Genomic DNA, 24,383 nt, shown 5'->3' on the forward strand with positions numbered 1-24,383 from the left:
TTCGAAGTACATCACAATTTAAATTACTAATATAAAGCAAAGTATTTCTTGTTGACTGTACCCGCTATCTGAAGCAATTACGAACCCAGTGGCAGAATTAGGAACATGTCTACAGAGCGAGTAAATGCTGCATTTAACAGAAATTCTCTTCGAAGTACATCACAATTTAAATAACTAATATGAAGCAAAGTATTTCTCGTTGACTGTATCTGCTATCTGAAGCAATTACGAACCCAGTGACAGAATTAGGAACATGTCTACTGAGCGAGTAAATGCTGCATTTAACAGAAATTCTCTTCGAAGTACATCACAATTGAAATAACTAAAATAAAGCAAAGTATTTCTCGTTGACTGTATCTGCTATCTGAAGCAATAACGAACCCAGTGACAGAATTAGGAACATGTCTACTGAGCGAGTAAATGCTGCATTTAACAGAAATTCTCTTCGAAGTACATCAAAATTTAAATAACTAATATAAAGCAAAGTATTTCTCGTTGACTGTATCTGCTATCTGAAGCAATTACGAACCCAGTGACAGAATTAGGAACATGTCTACTGAGCGAGTAAATGCTGCATTTAACAGAAATTCTCTTCGAAGTACATCACAATTGAAATAACTAAAATAAAGCAAAGTATTTCTCGTTGACTGTATCTGCTATCTGAAGCAATAACGAACCCAGTGACAGAATTAGGAACATGTCTACTGAGCGAGTAAATGCTGCATTTAACAGAAATTCTCTTCGAAGTACATCGCAATTGAAATAACTAAAACCAAGCAAAGTATTTCTCGTTGACTGTATCTGCTATCTGAAGCAATTACGAACCCAGTGACAGAATTAGGAACATGTCTACTGAGCGAGTAAATGCTGCATTTAACAGAAATTCTCTTCCAAGTATATCACAATTGAAATAACTGAAATAAAGCAAAGTATTTCTCGTTGACTGTATCTGCTATCTGAAGCAATTACGAACCCAGTGACAGAATTAGAAACATGTCTACTGAGCGAGTAAATGCTGCATTTAACAGAAATTCTCTTCGAAGTACATCACAATTGAAATAACTAAAACTAAGCAAAGTATTTCTCGTTGACTGTACCTGCTATCTGAAGCAATTACGAACCCAGTGACAGAATTAGGAACATGTCTATTGAGCGAGTAAATGCTGCATTTAACAGAAATTCTCTTCGAAGTACATCACATTTGAAATAACTAAAATAAACCAAAGTATTTCTCGTTGACTGTATCTGCTATCTGAAGCAATTACGAACCCAGTGACAGAATTAGAAACATGTCTACTGAGCGAGTAAATGCTGCATTTAACAGAAATTCTCTTCGAAGTACATCACATTTGAAATAACTAAAATAAACCAAAGTATTTCTCGTTGACTGTATCTGCTATCTGAAGCAATTACGAACCCAGTGACAGAATTGGGAACATGTCTACTGAGCGAGTAAATGCTGCATTTAACAGAAATTCTCTTCGAAGTACGTCACAATTGAAATAACTAAAATAAAGCAAAGTATTTCTCGTTGACTGTATCTGCTATCTGAAGCAATTACGAACCCAGTGACAGAATTGGGAACATGTCTACTGAGCGAGTAAATGCTGCATTCAACAGACATTCTCTTCGAAGTACATCACAATTGAAATAACTAAAATAAAGCAAAGTATTTCTCGTTGACTGTATCTGCTATCTGAAGCAATTACGAACCCAGTGACAGAATTGGGAACATGTCTACTGAGCGAGTAAATGCTGCATTCAACAGACATTCTCTTCGAAGTACATCACAATTGAAATAACTAAAATAAAGCAAAGTATTTCTCGTTGACTGTATCTGCTGTCTGAAGCAATTACGAACCCAGTGACAGAATTAGAAACATGTCTACTGAGTGAGTAAATGCTGCATTTAACAGAAATTCTCTTCGAAGTACATCACAATTGAAATAACTAAAACTAAGCAAAGTATTTCTCGTTGACTGTACCTGCTATCTGAAGCAATTACGAACCCAGTGACAGAATTAGGAACATGTCTACTGAGCGAGTAAATGCTGCATTTAACAGAAATTCTCTTCGAAGTACATCACATTTGAAATAACTAAAATAAACCAAAGTATTTCTCGTTGACTGTATCTGCTGTCTGAAGCAATTACGAACCCAGTGACAGAATTGGGAACATGTCTACTGAGCGAGTAAATGCTGCATTTAACAGAAATTCTCTTCGAAGTACATCGCAATTGAAATAACTAAAACCAAGCAAAGTATTTCTCATTGACTGTATCTGCTATCTGAAGCAATTACGAACCCAGTGACAGAATTAGGAACATGTCTACTGAGCGAGTAAATGCTGCATTTAACAGAAATTCTCTTCCAAGTATATCACAATTGAAATAACTGAAATAAAGCAAAGTATTTCTCGTTGACTGTATCTGCTATCTGAAGCAATTACGAACCCAGTGACAGAATTAGAAACATGTCTACTGAGCGAGTAAATGCTGCATTTAACAGAAATTCTCTTCGAAGTACATCACAATTGAAATAACTAAAACTAAGCAAAGTATTTCTCGTTGACTGTACCTGCTATCTGAAGCAATTACGAACCCAGTGACAGAATTAGGAACATGTCTACTGAGCGAGTAAATGCTGCATTTAACAGAAATTCTCTTCGAAGTACATCACAATTGAAATAACTAAAATAAAGCAAAGTATTTCTCGTTGACTGTATCTGCTATCTGAAGCAATAACGAACCCAGTGACAGAATTAGGAACATGTCTACTGAGCGAGTAAATGCTGCATTTAACAGAAATTCTCTTCGAAGTACATCGCAATTGAAATAACTAAAACCAAGCAAAGTATTTCTCGTTGACTGTATCTGCTATCTGAAGCAATTACGAACCCAGTGACAGAATTAGGAACATGTCTACTGAGCGAGTAAATGCTGCATTTAACAGAAATTCTCTTCCAAGTATATCACAATTGAAATAACTGAAATAAAGCAAAGTATTTCTCGTTGACTGTATCTGCTATCTGAAGCAATTACGAACCCAGTGACAGAATTAGAAACATGTCTACTGAGCGAGTAAATGCTGCATTTAACAGAAATTCTCTTCGAAGTACATCACAATTGAAATAACTAAAACTAAGCAAAGTATTTCTCGTTGACTGTACCTGCTATCTGAAGCAATTACGAACCCAGTGACAGAATTAGGAACATGTCTATTGAGCGAGTAAATGCTGCATTTAACAGAAATTCTCTTCGAAGTACATCACATTTGAAATAACTAAAATAAACCAAAGTATTTCTCGTTGACTGTATCTGCTATCTGAAGCAATTACGAACCCAGTGACAGAATTAGAAACATGTCTACTGAGCGAGTAAATGCTGCATTTAACAGAAATTCTCTTCGAAGTACTTCACATTTGAAATAACTAAAATAAACCAAAGTATTTCTCGTTGACTGTATCTGCTGTCTGAAGCAATTACGAACCCAGTGACAGAATTGGGAACATGTCTACTGAGCGAGTAAATGCTGCATTTAACAGAAATTCTCTTCGAAGTACGTCACAATTGAAATAACTAAAATAAAGCAAAGTATTTCTCGTTGACTGTATCTGCTATCTGAAGCAATTACGAACCCAGTGACAGAATTAGAAACATGTCTACTGAGCGAGTAAATGCTGCATTTAACAGAAATTCTCTTCGAAGTACATCACAATTGAAATAACTAAAACTAAGCAAAGTATTTCTCGTTGACTGTACCTGCTATCTGAAGCAATTACGAACCCAGTGACAGAATTAGGAACATGTCTATTGAGCGAGTAAATGCTGCATTTAACAGAAATTCTCTTCGAAGTACTTCACATTTGAAATAACTAAAATAAACCAAAGTATTTCTCGTTGACTGTATCTGCTATCTGAAGCAATTACGAACCCAGTGACAGAATTGGGAACATGTCTACTGAGCGAGTAAATGCTGCATTTAACAGAAATTCTCTTCGAAGTACGTCACAATTGAAATAACTAAAATAAAGCAAAGTATTTCTCGTTGACTGTATCTGCTATCTGAAGCAATTACGAACCCAGTGACAGAATTGGGAACATGTCTACTGAGCGAGTAAATGCTGCATTCAACAGACATTCTTTTCGAAGTACATCACAATTGAAATAACTAAAATAAAGCAAAGTATTTCTCGTTGACTGTATCTGCTATCTGAAGCAATTACGAACCCAGTGACAGAATTGGGAACATGTCTACTGAGCGAGTAAATGCTGCATTCAACAGACATTCTCTTCGAAGTACATCACAATTGAAATAACTAAAATAAAGCAAAGTATTTCTCGTTGACTGTATCTGCTGTCTGAAGCAATTACGAACCCAGTGACAGAATTAGAAACATGTCTACTGAGTGAGTAAATGCTGCATTTAACAGAAATTCTCTTCGAAGTACATCACAATTGAAATAACTAAAACTAAGCAAAGTATTTCTCGTTGACTGTACCTGCTATCTGAAGCAATTACGAACCCAGTGACAGAATTAGGAACATGTCTACTGAGCGAGTAAATGCTGCATTTAACAGAAATTCTCTTCGAAGTACATCACATTTGAAATAACTAAAATAAACCAAAGTATTTCTCGTTGACTGTATCTGCTGTCTGAAGCAATTACGAACCCAGTGACAGAATTGGGAACATGTCTACTGAGCGAGTAAATGCTGCATTTAACAGAAATTCTCTTCGAAGTACATCGCAATTGAAATAACTAAAACCAAGCAAAGTATTTCTCATTGACTGTATCTGCTATCTGAAGCAATTACGAACCCAGTGACAGAATTAGGAACATGTCTACTGAGCGAGTAAATGCTGCATTTAACAGAAATTCTCTTCCAAGTATATCACAATTGAAATAACTGAAATAAAGCAAAGTATTTCTCGTTGACTGTATCTGCTATCTGAAGCAATTACGAACCCAGTGACAGAATTAGAAACATGTCTACTGAGCGAGTAAATGCTGCATTTAACAGAAATTCTCTTCGAAGTACATCACAATTGAAATAACTAAAACTAAGCAAAGTATTTCTCGTTGACTGTACCTGCTATCTGAAGCAATTACGAACCCAGTGACAGAATTAGGAACATGTCTATTGAGCGAGTAAATGCTGCATTTAACAGAAATTCTCTTCGAAGTACATCACATTTGAAATAACTAAAATAAACCAAAGTATTTCTCGTTGACTGTATCTGCTATCTGAAGCAATTACGAACCCAGTGACAGAATTAGAAACATGTCTACTGAGCGAGTAAATGCTGCATTTAACAGAAATTCTCTTCGAAGTACTTCACATTTGAAATAACTAAAATAAACCAAAGTATTTCTCGTTGACTGTATCTGCTGTCTGAAGCAATTACGAACCCAGTGACAGAATTGGGAACATGTCTACTGAGCGAGTAAATGCTGCATTTAACAGAAATTCTCTTCGAAGTACGTCACAATTGAAATAACTAAAATAAAGCAAAGTATTTCTCGTTGACTGTATCTGCTATCTGAAGCAATTACGAACCCAGTGACAGAATTAGAAACATGTCTACTGAGCGAGTAAATGCTGCATTTAACAGAAATTCTCTTCGAAGTACATCACAATTGAAATAACTAAAACTAAGCAAAGTATTTCTCGTTGACTGTACCTGCTATCTGAAGCAATTACGAACCCAGTGACAGAATTAGGAACATGTCTATTGAGCGAGTAAATGCTGCATTTAACAGAAATTCTCTTCGAAGTACTTCACATTTGAAATAACTAAAATAAACCAAAGTATTTCTCGTTGACTGTATCTGCTATCTGAAGCAATTACGAACCCAGTGACAGAATTGGGAACATGTCTACTGAGCGAGTAAATGCTGCATTTAACAGAAATTCTCTTCGAAGTACGTCACAATTGAAATAACTAAAATAAAGCAAAGTATTTCTCGTTGACTGTATCTGCTATCTGAAGCAATTACGAACCCAGTGACAGAATTGGGAACATGTCTACTGAGCGAGTAAATGCTGCATTCAACAGACATTCTCTTCGAAGTACATCACAATTGAAATAACTAAAATAAAGCAAAGTATTTCTCGTTGACTGTATCTGCTATCTGAAGCAATTACGAACCCAGTGACAGAATTGGGAACATGTCTACTGAGCGAGTAAATGCTGCATTCAACAGACATTCTCTTCGAAGTACATCACAATTGAAATAACTAAAATAAAGCAAAGTATTTCTCGTTGACTGTATCTGCTGTCTGAAGCAATTACGAACCCAGTGACAGAATTAGAAACATGTCTACTGAGTGAGTAAATGCTGCATTTAACAGAAATTCTCTTCGAAGTACATCACAATTGAAATAACTAAAACTAAGCAAAGTATTTCTCGTTGACTGTACCTGCTATCTGAAGCAATTACGAACCCAGTGACAGAATTAGGAACATGTCTACTGAGCGAGTAAATGCTGCATTTAACAGAAATTCTCTTCGAAGTACATCACATTTGAAATAACTAAAATAAACCAAAGTATTTCTCGTTGACTGTATCTGCTGTCTGAAGCAATTACGAACCCAGTGACAGAATTGGGAACATGTCTACTGAGCGAGTAAATGCTGCATTTAACAGAAATTCTCTTCGAAGTACATCGCAATTGAAATAACTAAAACCAAGCAAAGTATTTCTCATTGACTGTATCTGCTATCTGAAGCAATTACGAACCCAGTGACAGAATTAGGAACATGTCTACTGAGCGAGTAAATGCTGCATTTAACAGAAATTCTCTTCCAAGTATATCACAATTGAAATAACTGAAATAAAGCAAAGTATTTCTCGTTGACTGTATCTGCTATCTGAAGCAATTACGAACCCAGTGACAGAATTAGAAACATGTCTACTGAGCGAGTAAATGCTGCATTTAACAGAAATTCTCTTCGAAGTACATCACAATTGAAATAACTAAAACTAAGCAAAGTATTTCTCGTTGACTGTACCTGCTATCTGAAGCAATTACGAACCCAGTGACAGAATTAGGAACATGTCTATTGAGCGAGTAAATGCTGCATTTAACAGAAATTCTCTTCGAAGTACATCACATTTGAAATAACTAAAATAAACCAAAGTATTTCTCGTTGACTGTATCTGCTATCTGAAGCAATTACGTACCCAGTGACAGAATTAGAAACATGTCTACTGAGCGAGTAAATGCTGCATTTAACAGAAATTCTCTTCGAAGTACTTCACATTTGAAATAACTAAAATAAACCAAAGTATTTCTCGTTGACTGTATCTGCTATCTGAAGCAATTACGAACCCAGTGACAGAATTGGGAACATGTCTACTGAGCGAGTAAATGCTGCATTTAACAGAAATTCTCTTCGAAGTACGTCACAATTGAAATAACTAAAATAAAGCAAAGTATTTCTCGTTGACTGTATCTGCTATCTGAAGCAATTACGAACCCAGTGACAGAATTGGGAACATGTCTACTGAGCGAGTAAATGCTGCATTCAACAGACATTCTCTTCGAAGTACATCACAATTGAAATAACTAAAATAAAGCAAAGTATTTCTCGTTGACTGTATCTGCTATCTGAAGCAATTACGAACCCAGTGACAGAATTGGGAACATGTCTACTGAGCGAGTAAATGCTGCATTCAACAGACATTCTCTTCGAAGTACATCACAATTGAAATAACTAAAATAAAGCAAAGTATTTCTCGTTGACTGTATCTGCTGTCTGAAGCAATTACGAACCCAGTGACAGAATTAGAAACATGTCTACTGAGTGAGTAAATGCTGCATTTAACAGAAATTCTCTTCGAAGTACATCACATTTGAAATAACTAAAATAAACCAAAGTATTTCTCGTTGACTGTATCTGCTGTCTGAAGCAATTACGAACCCAGTGACAGAATTAGGAACATGTCTACTGAGCGAGTAAATGCTGCATTTAACAGAAATTCTCTTCGAAGTACATCACATTTGAAATAACTAAAATAAACCAAAGTATTTCTCGTTGACTGTATCTGCTGTCTGAAGCAATTACGAACCCAGTGACAGAATTGGGAACATGTCTACTGAGCGAGTAAATGCTGCATTTAACAGAAATTCTCTTCGAAGTACATCACATTTGAAATAACTAAAATAAACCAAAGTATTTCTCGTTGACTGTATCTGCTATCTGAAGCAATTACGAACCCAGTGACAGAATTGGGAACATGTCTACTGAGCGAGTAAATGCTGCATTCAACAGACATTCTCTTCGAAGTACATCACAATTGAAATAACTAAAATAAAGCAAAGTATTTCTCGTTGACTGTATCTGCTATCTGAAGCAATTACGAACCCAGTGACAGAATTGGGAACATGTCTACTGAGCGAGTAAATGCTGCATTCAACAGACATTCTCTTCGAAGTACATCACAATTGAAATAACTAAAATAAAGCAAAGTATTTCTCGTTGACTGTATCTGCTGTCTGAAGCAATTACGAACCCAGTGACAGAATTAGAAACATGTCTACTGAGTGAGTAAATGCTGCATTTAACAGAAATTCTCTTCGAAGTACATCACATTTGAAATAACTAAAATAAACCAAAGTATTTCTCGTTGACTGTATCTGCTGTCTGAAGCAATTACGAACCCAGTGACAGAATTAGGAACATGTCTACTGAGCGAGTAAATGCTGCATTTAACACCAATTCTCTTTGAAATATGTTAACATTTTTTTCCTGTTGACTGTACCTCGGCAACATTGTGCTATTTTGTGTTAAATTATTGAATATAGAAATAAAATATTTATTTCTTACCTGAATACTTTTTATGTAGATATTTCAATTATAAAACTTTCACAATGAGATACCTTTTCTTATGAAATGTCTTCTATTTCAATATTTAATAATATTTGTAATTAATCTTCAATTGTAATATTGAATTTTTGGTCACCTTATCACTGTTATACTTTATTTTTTTCTTCTTCATCATCTTTAGTTCACTGATGTTCACACTTATGTTTGTTTAAGTTAACTGAAGTTTTTCCGTCACCACTAGAACCTTTTATACAGCCTACAAAACGTATTTAGCTAATGAGATGTTACAATTTTAATACCTGCAAAATATTTTCTGGGTCATTAATTTATTTCGTATTAATTTGTTTTGTACAACATCGGTGATTAAATCTATTCGAACAGTGATTAAGTAATGTGTTTATAATTAAATTTGACATATTTTCATTGTCCTCTTATATGTTTTTTAAATCTCATTATTTAATTACGCGATGTGATTTTTATGGGTAATTATTTTAATTGCATCTAATTGAATTTCTATTTTATATGATGCTAATTAGATAAATGCGTATTTTACTTATTATTTATTTAAAGTGACCACTGCTATACATGATTTGTAAGATTTTTAATAGATACTGACTGTACCAAAATTTCGACTACAGTCTCTAATTTATTTGTTGCAACTATATCCATTTTTTTTAGACTACCATCTACTATGTATTTAAATGACAAGAATACTTGGCAGTGATATCGCCTGATTATTTTGATTTCATACAGGCTATATCTGATAAAGTGTATATATATAAATCTGTGTTAAACTTTATTAAAAGATGTGTTGTTGTGGAGTTTCTTCCTGCTTTTTCTACACAACTATAACACCTTGCGAAGCAGAGTCAAAAATAAAATCTAATATATAAAATTCTCGTGTCACGGTGTTCGAACTTGAACTCCTCCGAAACGGCTTGACCGATTTTTACCAAATTTCATATGCGTATTCAGTAGGTCTGAGAATCGGCTACTATCTATTTTCCATACCCCTAAGTGATAAGGGTGGTCCACACCTAATTTTTTTTTTTTTAATTTTTAGACAAAATTTTTTGTTTTTATTTTTTTTTATGATACAGCATACAAAAATACACACAACCTTAAATTTTCACCCCTCTACGATCAACCCTTATTTTTAATGTGTTAATTAAAAACTTTAGTTTTTGTTAGCAAAACAACGTTTGCGGTATCAGCTAGTAGATTATAAAAACTAATAGTAATAAGTTGACGATCGATAAGAGTTCAAATGTTGAATATACGAAATTTATAATTTTTTTCGGGCCTCAAGTTTTACACCCCTGTCGCAATAATTCTTACATCTCTATTCGTGTCTAAACCAATGCCTTATTATATACAAATATATTATTTGATTCACTTTTGAACTATATACTCGTATGGTGTACTATTGTATAATACACTGTTCAGCTGTGGGCAGTATACGATTGAAATGATAGTGATTTGATTTAGATAAGGGTTTATTTGAAAATTTTCAGATCTCAGGTTTTACTTACAATAAACGTTGCAGAAGCTGATCCGTGGTTCAATTGTCACTACCCATGTTTTTAAACTATGAACTTTACTAAACTGAAACATATGTTATGATTTGATATGAATATATATTGATATATACGTTATCATGTAGTTGTGGTCGATATGTTTGATGTTGCGGTGAAATGATTATTTACGTAAATTGTCAAAATGTCTAGTACAATAACTGTATTTGAATAACATAGTTTTATTTGCAAGCAAGAAAACTTATGCCAACGAGCAATGAATAGAGATATGTTTGGAATTTCGTTGCGAGATTGAATTAGAAATGAGATGGTTGAATTAGCTCAGGGCATATTGATCGTGCAAGCGATGTCAGGAGAGCCGGTAGAGAGGTCGTGGGTTGACTCCAAGGTCCTGGGAAGTCAATGGATTCGGTCAGGGTCAGGGCTGACCTTCCTTGGAAGGGGGGGGGGGGGTTCTTTGAACAGTTTCCTTTTACATGTAGAGCTGAACACGTCTGGTCTAAATGTTCACAGGCCACTTGGGATTTTCAGAGTACCTGTATAGGTTTATTTCAAACGGAGTACCTCGTGCATCTGTGAATCTGAACGTTGTGCATGCAATTACTTGCCGTAGTGTATATGGAAGGCTTAAAGAGGCTTTCATATTGGAAATGGGTAAAGCAATGTTTGCGGTAATATCTCTTCTCTTTTAGAAGAAAAGAGCCGACACAGCTTGGGGTTTATTTATTTATTTCTTTAATATTCTTTATTGTACACGATAAGATACATAATATACTGATACAATAATACACAGAAAAGTACAATACGGTCTTATCACACAAGGCAATCTCCTACAGACAACCATAGTAAGGAAAAGATAAAAGTACTTATAAAGGGTAGTTCACGTGTAAAATACATATTCACAAACAAATGAACATAAATATACATAGACATTCATACATAAACATACATACGTATATAACATATATACTTATAATAAAAAAAGGAGTTTAGTTGCAAGGCGGTGGGTGATGTAATTAGGCATAATAAAACCGTGTAATAGGAAGTGTGGAGTGAGATGGGAGGCGACGCTTGAATGTAATGTGGGTGAATGCTATATGTTAAATGTATGCTGAATGATAGAAAATATGAAGGATCTAAATACATTTAAAAAACTTTTAAGTTAAACGGTTTTTTGATACCCATATTGTGGTGGTTGTGGAAAAATATGTACCTAGTCCGCCATATTGGACCGGCGTCCATCTTGAATTTTAAATTTTGACATAATCATCGTGTTTTACTAGTGTAGCCCTTTCATTTGATACCTATATTGAGGGGGTAAGGAAAAATATGTAATCCGCCATTTTGTATCGGCAGCCATTTTAGATTTATAATGTCATTGATTTTATTATATTTTATTGTCATCAAAATTAAATGTGTGTACCAAATTTCAGATCAATCTGACAACGGGAAGGTGCTTAAATTTCAATTTCTAATTTTCATCCAAATAAATTCCGTACGGGTCGAACTAAATAAAACCGTTTAAAAAAATAAGAGTTGGTAAGAAAGGGACTAATATATAGCTACTTCCGCTATTTCCGCGCATGATATTTTCTCTTCTTATTCAATGGAATCAGGCGTTATTTTGCGGAAGTCCATCCTAAGTAAGAAAAGGACCAATATTTAGCCAGTGTGGCTCTGTGTTTGGCACTAATCGGTGTAACATTACTCCTGAGGATGCCCCGTGGAGTGAAACACGTGTAGAGTAGATTAACGGTGGTAGTTGTGTTTCGCATTGTTTGCCGCACGCGCATTTATCAGCGGGCTGGCGGGCGGTGAATATTGCACGACTACTGCCGCATAGCGGAAGTAGCTATGTTTACCCTTTCTTACTTAGGATGAACTTTCGCAAGGTAACGCCTAAATCTATTATAAGTGTTGACATGTAATTGTTCCGTATTTTAACTGCAATTTTCTTCTACATATACAATTTATATAAAAAATAACTTAAGCATGTTAATTGCGGTTGTTCAAAGAGTACTTATATCCTGGTGGTAGAGTGCATGCGATTGTAGGTAGCCGGTTGTATTCCGGAGTTGTAATATAATTTACACTTGCATAAATTATATATGATTGCTACTCCTCATAGAGAAGTTACCAGAGGATGGGCAGCAGCATCTTCTGCGTACCATAATACCACACTGCAATCGCCACACCGTTTTTTTTTCTGGTTCCCGTTATTGGGAGCCTCTCGTACCCCCTATCTAGTTTGGGACAGGGACTTTATTTACACATAATTTTTTCAGAGTTTTATCTTTATTCGACACTCACTTTCATACTTCTCAATTTCTTTTATTCTTTCCCTTTATCGTTCACAATATCTTGCAATTTTTGTTCTTTCATTCCTTCTTGCTTTCATCGCCTTCCTTTCCTCATCTTTTTTACTCTTAGGTGGCTATGTACATTTTTATTTTCCAATCTTTATCTTTGGATATCACAGATTTGTTTGGATTTGAACTTTTTAATACGTTACTAGACTTGTCTTATATTCTATTATTATTTGATAAGTTCGTTTACATGTGCATTTATTTCATTTTTGGTTCCAGTTTTTCTATTTGGTTTTGTTCCTTTTAATAGCATTACTTACCAGCCAGACCGTTGAAAAGAAATTATATATATATATATATATATATTTGTGTTCCTTATTTCATCTGCGATCAGACCCAGGACTATAAGCGGATTTGTTGAGGGGATTTGTCGGCTTTGGTAGGTGTCTTCCCGGCGGGAGACACTCCTAGTTCACCATCGAGCGTCTAGTCCCTGGATGTCATGGCGTTATGACGTTTCCTGTACTGGATGCAAGCCAATTCAGAAGTCATTTGGGTGTTTGTCTAGCTGATGTTTAAATTAGTAGATGATTGCTGGATCTCCTTTACTGTTTTGATCTCCAGAGCTTCGTGGATTTCAGAGTTCGTGAGGAACCATGGAGCGTTTGTTATGGTACGCAGTATGTATATATATATATATATATATATATATATATATATATATATATATGTATATGTATATATATAACATAGGGGTCTTCAAGACAAGAGTGAATAGGTTTCTTCTAGGCAAGCATGTAGCATAGACCTCGTCATTGCTTAACATCGGAAGAGACAGAGGTCAAATGTTTTGCTTTTAAAAAACCTCGTATAAAATAATTTTGAAACTACTTATGTCTATTGGTGACCTCTGTACCATACACAAAATCTATTTTTAAATTTGACCTCTTGAAACTTAGCCGATTTTAGGATTCATGTATTTCGCTACGGGAATCCCCGATATGTCAGTGTATGCAACATTTTAAAAATAGAAGATCTATTTGTGGTGATGTAAGTTGCTATCGCTGGTGGTCAGTGGTGACCGATAAAAAGATTGAAGGCGGTGGTGGTAGCCGTGTTTGGTATATATATGTATACATATTCTTCGTCTAGTACTTGCATTTCTTAATAAAAGTACTTTTAAAAAAACATTGTATCACTATTGCTTTTCTTTAGAAGAGTATAAAACAATCATTCCTGTGATATCATTTTATTTTTTATATCTTTTTAGTAAAACATTTGTAAATACGTGTGTGTTTTTACACTAGAAAGCTAAGAAGTACATAAGCGATTGCCCAATATTATTGCTGCCTATAACTATGCAGATACTATACACGCTTTTAAATAAATACACCAATACCTCGCCTTGCGTCGTTTCGTTTTGAGTTTTTTTTCGAAGTTGCGTCGCTGCTTAATTAGTACTAATTTTCACTGTGCGTCGTTAGATTTTCGAGATAGCGTTTTCTTTTTAAGTTTCATTATTTTTCTAAAAGATGGCAACTCTTTCTTTTCTAATTGCGCCATACCATCAAAACTCGGGGATTCCCTTTCTAACTAAAAATCAACGTAATTTGAATACAGTTTTATTTTCACTTTGTTTTGCTAATTTTGGAGTTCAGTTTCAATTACGTAGTGTGTTGTGCTTTTTTTTAAAGAGAAAATAAATTTATATTAATTTTAATGTGTTGTTTCTGGTAACAAAAAGGTAAATATTATTTCAATTTATTTATTCGCAGAGTTATATTATTTTGTTTTTTAAATGTTTACTTTTTTCAATTTTCTTTTTAAAAAGTAGTATTTTCGTGACCCTGGAGCCTATCTTCGATCTTTACATGGTTTGCTATAGAAAATCTTAATTCACTTTACGGCGTTTCAATTTGCGTCGTGTTTTTTTGGAACGTAACCACGACGCGAAGTGAGGTATTGGTGTATTTGATATACAATGAACGGTCATGCGTATCCATTTAGTGGGGAACCCATCCACGCTACTTATACCAGATTGTGGTGCGGCCTTTTTTATTATTAGAATCTATATTTCATAATTGAATATTTCTGAAATTTTTTTCGATCACGTTATTCCATGCTAGTATTTATTAAGACATAATCTATTTTAACGACACCCTAACAATGTTCAGTTTATAAGATTACGTTTCGTGCGACCACTTCCTCATCACTACTCCATATTGACATTATCAGGTCGTGCGCCTGAATCTTGCGATCGCATCTTAAGTCTCGTCCGTGTAATATATGCACTAGGTGTAGGTCGAAAGTCTAGTACAGTGATTCCCAAAGTGGTCTACATCGACCCCTAGGGGTCTATGACAACCTGCAAGGGGTCTACGTCAGCGAAAAAAAATTTGGGGGTCCATGAAATGAAAATGGGGGTCCACGATAGTGGATCTCAACACATACACTGGTAGTACCTATTTACTTATATCATACTATCTTATAATATCAAAACATTTACATTATTTGTAAAAGTACCTATGAAGTAAAAAATTATTATATACGTTAATAAAATTGTGTAAGATGTAGGATGTTGCAATACATTTTGAACATACACTAAACTTCACTACAGTTAGAAATTTACAGGAAATCAATATCAGGTAAGTAGGGGGTCTACCCAACACGGAAAACATGGCAAGGGGTCTACGACACAAAAAAGTTTGGGAAACTCTGGTCTAGTATTATATTCACCGTGAGGATGTCAGAACTATAGCGTTGTAGAGATGATGTTACTGCGATTCTCGGGGCTGACGGCCCGCGCGTAAACCCTGGTGTTAATAGATGCTGACTTGCAATATTCACCTTTATCGATCACATTACTTTCTCTAAGCGTTTCAAAATGACCTGATGTTTGTTCTATCAAATTTGAAGTTCCATATTTAAAATAAATAAACTCACCTGTCTTTTGTTCCCGGCACCTGTCACTGAACAAACCTATCGCAATACTGTACTTGACATGTTTAAGCAGACATGTGCGAAGAAATTTATATGTCAGCGGAGAGTTTTGTTCAATCATCTCTCGGTTCTTTATATATATAAATATACGTTATGTGTGTCTGTGTTGAATTTTGTGGTTTTCATATATAAATGTAAAAACTGAAGAATGAATTTAAAGCCTTTGTCGTCAAATAGCTATTAGACATATTTACAATCAACCTGTATGTTGTTAATAATATAGAAATTCGAATTTTAAACACACTTTTTTTACTATACACCAATACCTCGCTTTGCGTCGTTTCGTTTTTCGTTTTTATTTCGAAATTGCGTCGCTGCTTAATTAGCACTAATTTTCACTGTGCGTCGTTAGATTTTCGAGGTTGCGTTGTTTTGGGTTCGAGTCTTTAATTTTTTTTTGTAAAAGATGGCAACACTTTTGTTTCTAATAGCGCCATGCCATCAAAACTCGGGGATTCCCTTTCTAACTAAAAATCAACGCAATTTTAATACAGTTTAATTTTCACTTGGTTTTGATAATTTTAGAGTTCAGTTTCAATTACGTAGTGTGCTTTTTTTTAAAAGAGAACAATATATTTATATTAATTTTTAAGTGTTTTTTCTGGTTACAAAAAAGTTAAATATTTTTTTATTGGCAGTTATATTATTGTTGTTTTTTAAATGTTTACTTTGTTAAATTTTTTAAAAAAAGTAGTATTTTCGTGACCCTGGAACCTATCTTCGATCTTTACATGGTTTGCTATAGAAAATCTTAATTCACTTTGCGACGTTTCAATTTGCGTCGTGTTTTTTTGGAACGTAACCACGACGCAGAGTGAGGTATTGGTGTATTGTCATTACATTATTTATGGAACCTTTTGATATTAAGGTCGAGTGCACAGAACATTATTTGAGTTTTTACACCTAATATAATATATTTAACTAAATTAAATAAAAATATTCCTATTAAAATGGTTTTATCAATAATAAACAACGTAATATTAATATATTAAAAATAGCATTTTTTAAATTCGTATCACTACATATTAAAATTAATTATTGTTTAATATCTATCTCTGCAGTTTTTGTACAGACAGAAGCGATTAACCTATCGTATTGTAATAGAAAAAAGTTATTGTAATATATTTCAGAGTGATCACTTTATATAGGATTCAATCTAAAATTAAAAGTATATCATTAAATAAATCTTTAAGGCGTTTTTAATTGAAATGTGTGAAACTTACTCGACTCATAGTTAATATTATAATATATTTAAAAATAGCAACAATTGAGTTTCTGTCTGGCTATGTATCATTCAATCGAAGATTTAAAAGCGAATGTAAATGCATATATAAACATATATATTGTATCTAGTGAGTAAATACACGGTATTTATGCTAGTCGATATATTTAAAACAATTGTCAACTCTGCAAGGTTCCAAATTCGCTGACATGCTACATATATATACAAATTTACTTTATAAACCTCCGTAAGCTATATGTCAATGTATTAGGATATATAATTGTATGTTTTGGTGTATGTCTTTTGTAATATCTTTCTTCCGTATGATTATGTGTGTCAGGGTGAATTTATTGGTAAAGTATGTTTGTTTTTAAATTCTAATATGTTTACGAAAGAAAGTTTTACTGTACCCGGCGATAAATATTGTACATCGACTTTTCGAAAGAATTTTAATTATTTCAATATTTTTAAGTTTAACTCCAGAAATTATTAACAAAAAAATTATTTATGTAAGAAAATCAGATTATCAGGAAAAAGCTTGATATTGAGAATTGGACCTTATGAAATAGAAGAGAAGATAAATAAGAAAAGAACCAATATTTAGCCACTTCCGCACATGCAGGTTGTCGTGCAACAAAGTGCACCGCCCGCCAGCCCGCTGATAAATGCGCATGCGGCAAACAATGCTAATTACACAACTGCCACCGTCAAATCACTCAACACGTGTTTCACCCCTCCACGGGGCATCTTCAGGAGTTATGTTACACCGATTAGTACCAAACACAGAGTGTCACCCTTTGATACTTTTCTTACTTAGGATGGGCTTCCGAAAAATAACGCCTGATTCCATTAAATAAGAGAAGATATCAAATTTCTTACCCTGCGATAAATATTGCACATAGACCTTTGGAAAGAGACAATCGGCTAATTTCGGCTTCGTAGAGCACTATCTCTTTCACACGAAATACAAATACAAAACGTCACATAGTGTGGGACAGAGATAGTGCTCTACGAAGAAATTAGCTGATTGTCTCTTTCCAAAGGTCACGAAACTATTATATATAGGGTGCTTGTATATATATTTTATGTTTTATATTTGATGTTTTAGGAAATAATATATAGCGTAAAGAACACAGTAGGAAAAAAAACGTTTTCAAAAATGAAATTACTACATATTGAAATTAATTTTTGATTATAATCTATGATTATTATTGTTTGTGAATATGTAATTTTTTTGTACACGTGAACTACCCTTTATAAGTACTATTATCTTTTCCTTACTATGGTTGTCTGTAAGAGATTGCCTTGTGTGATAAGACCGCCCATTGTACTTTTCTGTATATTATTGTACCTGTATATCATGTATCTTATCGTGTACAATAAAGTATATTAAATAAATAAATAAAATAAATAAATTATCATAGAAAAATTCAGTGCCATCAAACTTTATATAAATATTCTATGTCGTTGTAATTTTTGTAAATTTTTCATTCAGGCCGCGTAAGGCCTATACGAATCCACACTTTAAAATTAAACAGTCATTTAAGACGTATGTTTTACACTTTCAATACTGCAAACCTATAATTAGCAAAAAAAAAACAAGGAAAAATAATAATAAAAAAAATAAAATAAAAAAGAAAAAAGAGAAAAAAGGAAAAAAGAGAAAAAAAAGAGAAAAAAAAGAAAAAAAAACCTATAACTAGCGGGAAAAAGTTATAAATTTTTATATGCATAACATACGCGTGTACATGATGTGATGTTATATATATTCGACCCTACAATTCATTTGTATAAGAAGTTGTTTTTCAATGAGAACTGCATATTGCCTGAACGTGTCAATCGAAAATTTATCTCTAAGGTTGATCAACGTGTCAATCACCCACTGGAATGCCTACCTTCCTCAAAGATCGCGGTGATGATCAGTCTTGCTTTACCCGAAACACAGACCTAAATAACTGTTTCTCTTACAGATTGGTTTCAAAGGATACGGTTTAACTCCATCGCAGCTATCGTCATCTGGTAGTTTCACATACAGTGATGGGGCCACGTATACCATCACCCATGGCTCGGTGATCATCGCGGCAATCACATCATGTACTAATACGTCTAATCCCACTGTGATGCTGGGAGCTGGTGAGTTATGTTTTGAATTTTTTTTAAGAAGTAGTATTTTCATGACCCTGGAACCTATCTGCGATCTTTACATGGTTTGCTATAGAAAATCTTAATTCACTTTGCGGCGTTTCAATTTGCGTCGTGTTTTTTTGGAACGTAACCACCACGCAAAGCGAGGTATTGGTGTATGTATGTTAAATTTAGTAAGTCTTAAAAACATTTAATATTTTATCTATACTAATCCATATTCGAGGAATGTAGTAATAAAGCACTGGACAAAGCTTAATAGGATATTATTTGCGTGCTATACAATTAGGGGCACAAGCTTGTTGTATGATCTGCGTCTATATCGGCGTATGGTCGCATCTGCGCGTGCGCAGGCCGTCTGGTAGCAGGTTCTGTTGGTGCGCCCTCGGCTCCTGCGTATGACCTTCATTCACCTGTCGCCAGCTGGACGTGGTGCGTGGACAATGATGCTAGTGTTGTGCGTACACCAGATAGTTCTATCAACCTAGGACATGACAATTTTCATCATACTTTTTGATCACAGCAATATATATCCTTTCAGGTCTTCTGGCCAAGAAGGCGGTGGAAAACGGTCTGAGCGTCCTGCCATATATAAAGACCTCACTATCGCCTGGATCTGGAGTCGTCACATATTATTTGAAGGTACGTATAAATAAGGTTCATGTCGCAATTACAGATGCTTTTTTACTGAAGGTCCATTATTTAGTTTCTATTTCTATAAAAAAAAATCTGCAGTAAATACATTAATATGAAAAAGCTACACAAAAAAACATAGATGCCTTTTTACTGAAGATCCATTTGTTTAGTTTCTATTTCTATAAAAAAATCTGCAGTAAATACATTAATATGAAAAAGCTACTCAAAAACAACATATCAATTGAAAACAAAAAAAAGTAGAAATTCTTTAGTTTCGTCTGGCGTCGACAGATGGCGTTATTCGTAAAGGTATAAAAGGGGCGCCGTGTGTTACAATCGATATTAATAAAGAAGACTCAACAGTATACTCTCATCATTTATATATATATATATATATATATATATATATATATAATACAAACATAAATAAAATAGTTTCTATAATAATTCTATTTTGTATTGTGTCGCGCTTACTGAATGTAACATGTTACAAATATAAACAAGTGAAACAGTGTAATAGAGTAAGAAGGCGATATATGAATGAGAGTTAAAAAGAAAGAGAGAGATAGAATGAATTGTGAAAAGAACGAATGGAACGATAGATTATGTGAAGAATGATAGTAGAGAATGAAAATGAAAAGGACATTGAAAAAAAAATTAATAAGACAAGATCCGACTTTGTTCTTTCCAAAGATAGGGGATGTACACCACACAAAACATAAAAAGGAAGCTTATATCAAACTACAAATTTATGAAAAAAGTTCAATGCTAAGAGTTGATTTAGATTTAAGGTACAATTGTTTGTTTCCAGGAATCTGGCGTGGTACCGTACCTGGAGAAGCTGGGCTTCGACATCGTGGGATACGGCTGCATGACCTGCATTGGAAACTCTGGACCCATTGACGACAACATAGCCAACACTATTGAGAAGGTGAGAATAAACTTGGTTGTTCAAATCTTTTATCATCACATCAGATCAGTGATTCCCAAAGTGGTCTATATCAACCCCTAGGGGTCTATGACAACCTGCAAGGGGTCTACGTCAGCGAAAAATAATTTAGGGGTCGATGAAATGAAAATGGGGGTCCACGATAGTGGATCTCAACACATACACTGATAGTACCTATTTACTTACATCATACTATCTTATAATATCAAAACATTTACATTATTTATAAAAGCACCTATGAAGTAGTATTTTGAGTAGTTTTAATTTAAATTCAATTAATTAATGTATAAATGACATGTGTTTTTACTTTAAGTTTTTAACACTAAACTTCACCACAGATAGAAATTTACAGGAAATCAATATCAGGTAAGTAGGGGGTCTACCCAACACAGAAAAACATGGGGGTCTACGACACCAAAAAGTTTGGGGAACTCTGCACTAGATGATAGACGTTCACCAAACGCATGGGTTTCAATATAGCAAAAGCATTATAAAAACACTGTGATATAAATTTTCATCACAAAGCCATATCTAAAGATCATCATCATAAGATGATAGACGTTTACTGCAAGGCATTTGCCACCACCAAAGATCGCCGCGATGACTGGTCTTTCAGTTACTTCCAGCGACCTTGACTGTGTCGTTGGTCTGCCTAATGAAGAAGTCTTCACTCTTCGTCACGATTCTTGAACCTATCAGTCCAATTCTTTTTATATTAATATATATATATATATATATATATATATATATATATATATATATATATATATATATATGAGATGATAAAATTCTATAATAATATATTTACACACACACAAATGTATATATATATATATATATATATATATATATATGTGTATATATATATACATTTGTGTGTGTGTAAATATATATATATATATATATGTATGTATATATGTATATAAAGAATTGTATAAATATGTATGTATAAAATTGGGCTTATATATATAAAGTTAACAGATATAAACAAAGTTCAAGGTATATTATTAAATAAATCTTATTACAGCATTCAAGAGTTTTGTTATCGAAATATGTGAAACTTATTTCACTAACAGTTGATATTATATAATGTATTTAAAAAGATCAACCGTTGTCTTTGTGTCCGGCTGTTAGATCAGCTTTCCGAGCTGGTGGTGGCTTACTGGTTATAATGTTATTAATTTTTAAATTATCACTTATTTATTAAAAAGTTAGTTTTAATGTTTTTTAATATATTGATTTCAGAACGAGCTGGTGTGCTGCGGAGTTCTGTCCGGAAACCGGAATTTCGAGGGTCGTATTCATCCCAACACGCGTGCCAACTACCTCGCCTCCCCGCTGCTGGTCATCGCTTACGCGCTCGCCGGGACAGTCGATATTGACTTCGAAACTCAGCCGCTTGGTACGTAACATAACTCTGTAGAGAATCAAGTCTGGAGTGTTTTGGTAGCTTTGGTAGTTTGGTAGTTTGGTAGTTTTTAAAGTGATTGGTAGATGTAAAAGGTTTAAAGGGGTGAAGATATACTCATATGATATAAGGCAACCATCAGCGGTATTTATATACTGTCTATGTCATTCAATCGAAACAAATTTTTATTTAATTATCATTAATATTTAAATGTGTAAAAAAACAATTGTTAATAAATCTTGATAGTTATTCATTCAAAAAAACCAAAAAAGAAAAATTATAATTTGAAATTTTATATTATATATATAATATACGATATCATTCCCGAAGATATAGCTATGTAACTTTTACATATAAATATTTTTTTCATTTCAAACAGACAACCTTGTTTAGGTTGGAACATACTAGAAGCGTTTCGCCTATTATTCGTCCTATTCCAAAACTATTTTTGCGAAATACGTGATTTATATATATATACTAGCTGATCCCGCAAACGTTGTTTTGCAAAAAAAAAATCTTATTTTAATTTACAAATAAAAATACGGGTTGATCGTAAAGGGGTGAAAATTTATGGTTGTATGTATTCTTGTATGCTGTATCATAAAAAATAAAAACAAAAAATTTCTTTAAAAAAAATAATTTTTTTTTTTAAGTGTGAACAACCTTTATCACTTAGGGGTATAGAAAATAGATAGTAGCCAATTCTCAGACATACTGAATACGCTTATTAAATTTGGTAAAAATCAGTCAAGCCGTTTCAGAGGAGTTCAAGTTCGAACACCGTGACACGAGAATTTTATATATTAGATATATAATATACGATATCATTCCCGAAGATATATATAGCTATGTAACTTTTACATATAAAATATATATACATATTTTTTTTTATTTCAAATAGACAACCTTGTTTAGGTTGGAACATACTAGAAGCGTTCCGCTTACAATTCGTCCTATTCCAAAACTATTTTAGCGATTTACGTGATATATATATATATATATATATATATATATAAAATATATTTGTAATACTATATATTACATTTAATTATTGTTTACTATCTTCCCCTGTAGACTGTCCTGTTGCATTCCTACATACAGGATGATTGAAAATAATATGTAGTAGGGATGAGGGAGTGGTCGCACGAAATTTAATTTTAAAAATTGGACATTGTTAGGGCGTTTGTGATGTTTCTAAACATTGTCTACCTAATTTGTTAAACTTCACCACAGTCTCATTTCCAGAACTTTAAGGTCAAAAAGTATTTATCATCATCAGCTGGATTTTGCTGAATTTGGGGATCACCCGCTGTTACTTCAACTTTCTAATCGGGTTACCTTAATACATATGTTTTATCCCGACTATTCTTTGATTGCAACTGCAATTTAAAATAACATGAAGTATAGTAGTACCAAAAATAGTGCAATAAATAGTATAATATAAAATGATAATTACAAAGAAAATACGTGTTAAATATTTGAACAATTAATAATGTTGCAAAATAAAATAGTAAGGAAACCTAGAATGTAGTGGTTGAGGATGGATGTATGGCTAATGGAATGAAAGAGAAAGACTGGGAAAATTGTAGAAAGAAAGAAACAGTACGACAGATAAGATGATACATGAAAGAGAATAATAATAATAAAAATATGAATAAATCACTAGAACTAAAAAGTCCCTGTCCCACACGAGATAGGGGAACGAGAGGTCCCCAACAGCGGGGACCATTTAAAAAAAATAACATGAAGATAATAAAATGTTATAGGTAAACGCAGTGATGGTAGCGCGGTATACTTACGTGATATCTGGCCCACGCGCGCTGAGATCCAGGAGGTGGAAGACAGGAACGTTATCCCCAGCATGTTCAAGGAGGTAAGCTGACCCTTGGGTGATTTTTATACATACATAAAAAAAAACTGTATTTTTTATATAAATATGGTAATATAGTAGCCCAGTGTTAGAGGACTGAGGTTTGTAATCATAGGTCGCGGCTTCGATTTCTGGGATACATATAATAGTATGTATTAGTCCGGTTCGACACGGAGGTGGACCTAACATGTTTCCGGAACTACATGATCCGGAAGATGTTGTAATAATATCACAAGAGATGTACTGGTCGAGATTGGTCAGGGGATATGGTCTAATGGGAAGGTTATTAGAACAATTGTACAGTAAAGGGGTGCAATGAATTTATTTTCATACGTGTATATTAGATAAATGAATATTTACAAATGTTTTGTTTTTTTTTTATATTTATTTATTGTTATAGGGTGTATATATACCTATCTTTTTTTACACGAATTTTTTTAGGCACGATCTCAAAAAAAATAATTGTATATTTTTTACTTT

The 24,383-nt window shown here is 33.7% G+C and overlaps 1 protein-coding gene across 1 annotated transcript in view; it reads left to right on the forward strand.

The window, feature by feature from the left end:
• The window catches only part of LOC137927487 (cytoplasmic aconitate hydratase-like), a 48,221-nt gene that overhangs the window by 17,420 nt on the left and 6,418 nt on the right, over positions 1 to 24,383 (forward strand). The window contains exons 12-16 of the mRNA XM_068771302.1: positions 18,869 to 19,031; positions 19,582 to 19,682; positions 20,488 to 20,607; positions 21,871 to 22,027; positions 23,800 to 23,906. Of these exons, the coding sequence (XP_068627403.1) occupies positions 18,869 to 19,031; positions 19,582 to 19,682; positions 20,488 to 20,607; positions 21,871 to 22,027; positions 23,800 to 23,906 (648 nt within the window). The remainder of the gene's footprint in view (positions 1 to 18,868; positions 19,032 to 19,581; positions 19,683 to 20,487; positions 20,608 to 21,870; positions 22,028 to 23,799; positions 23,907 to 24,383) is intronic.

Source organism: Battus philenor, unplaced genomic scaffold, assembly GCF_028537555.1.
Source record: "Battus philenor isolate CCGP_79_NKW_IND1 unplaced genomic scaffold, ilBatPhil1.0.hap1 SCAF_30, whole genome shotgun sequence".
In the NCBI taxonomy this organism is placed as follows: domain Eukaryota; kingdom Metazoa; phylum Arthropoda; class Insecta; order Lepidoptera; family Papilionidae; genus Battus; species Battus philenor.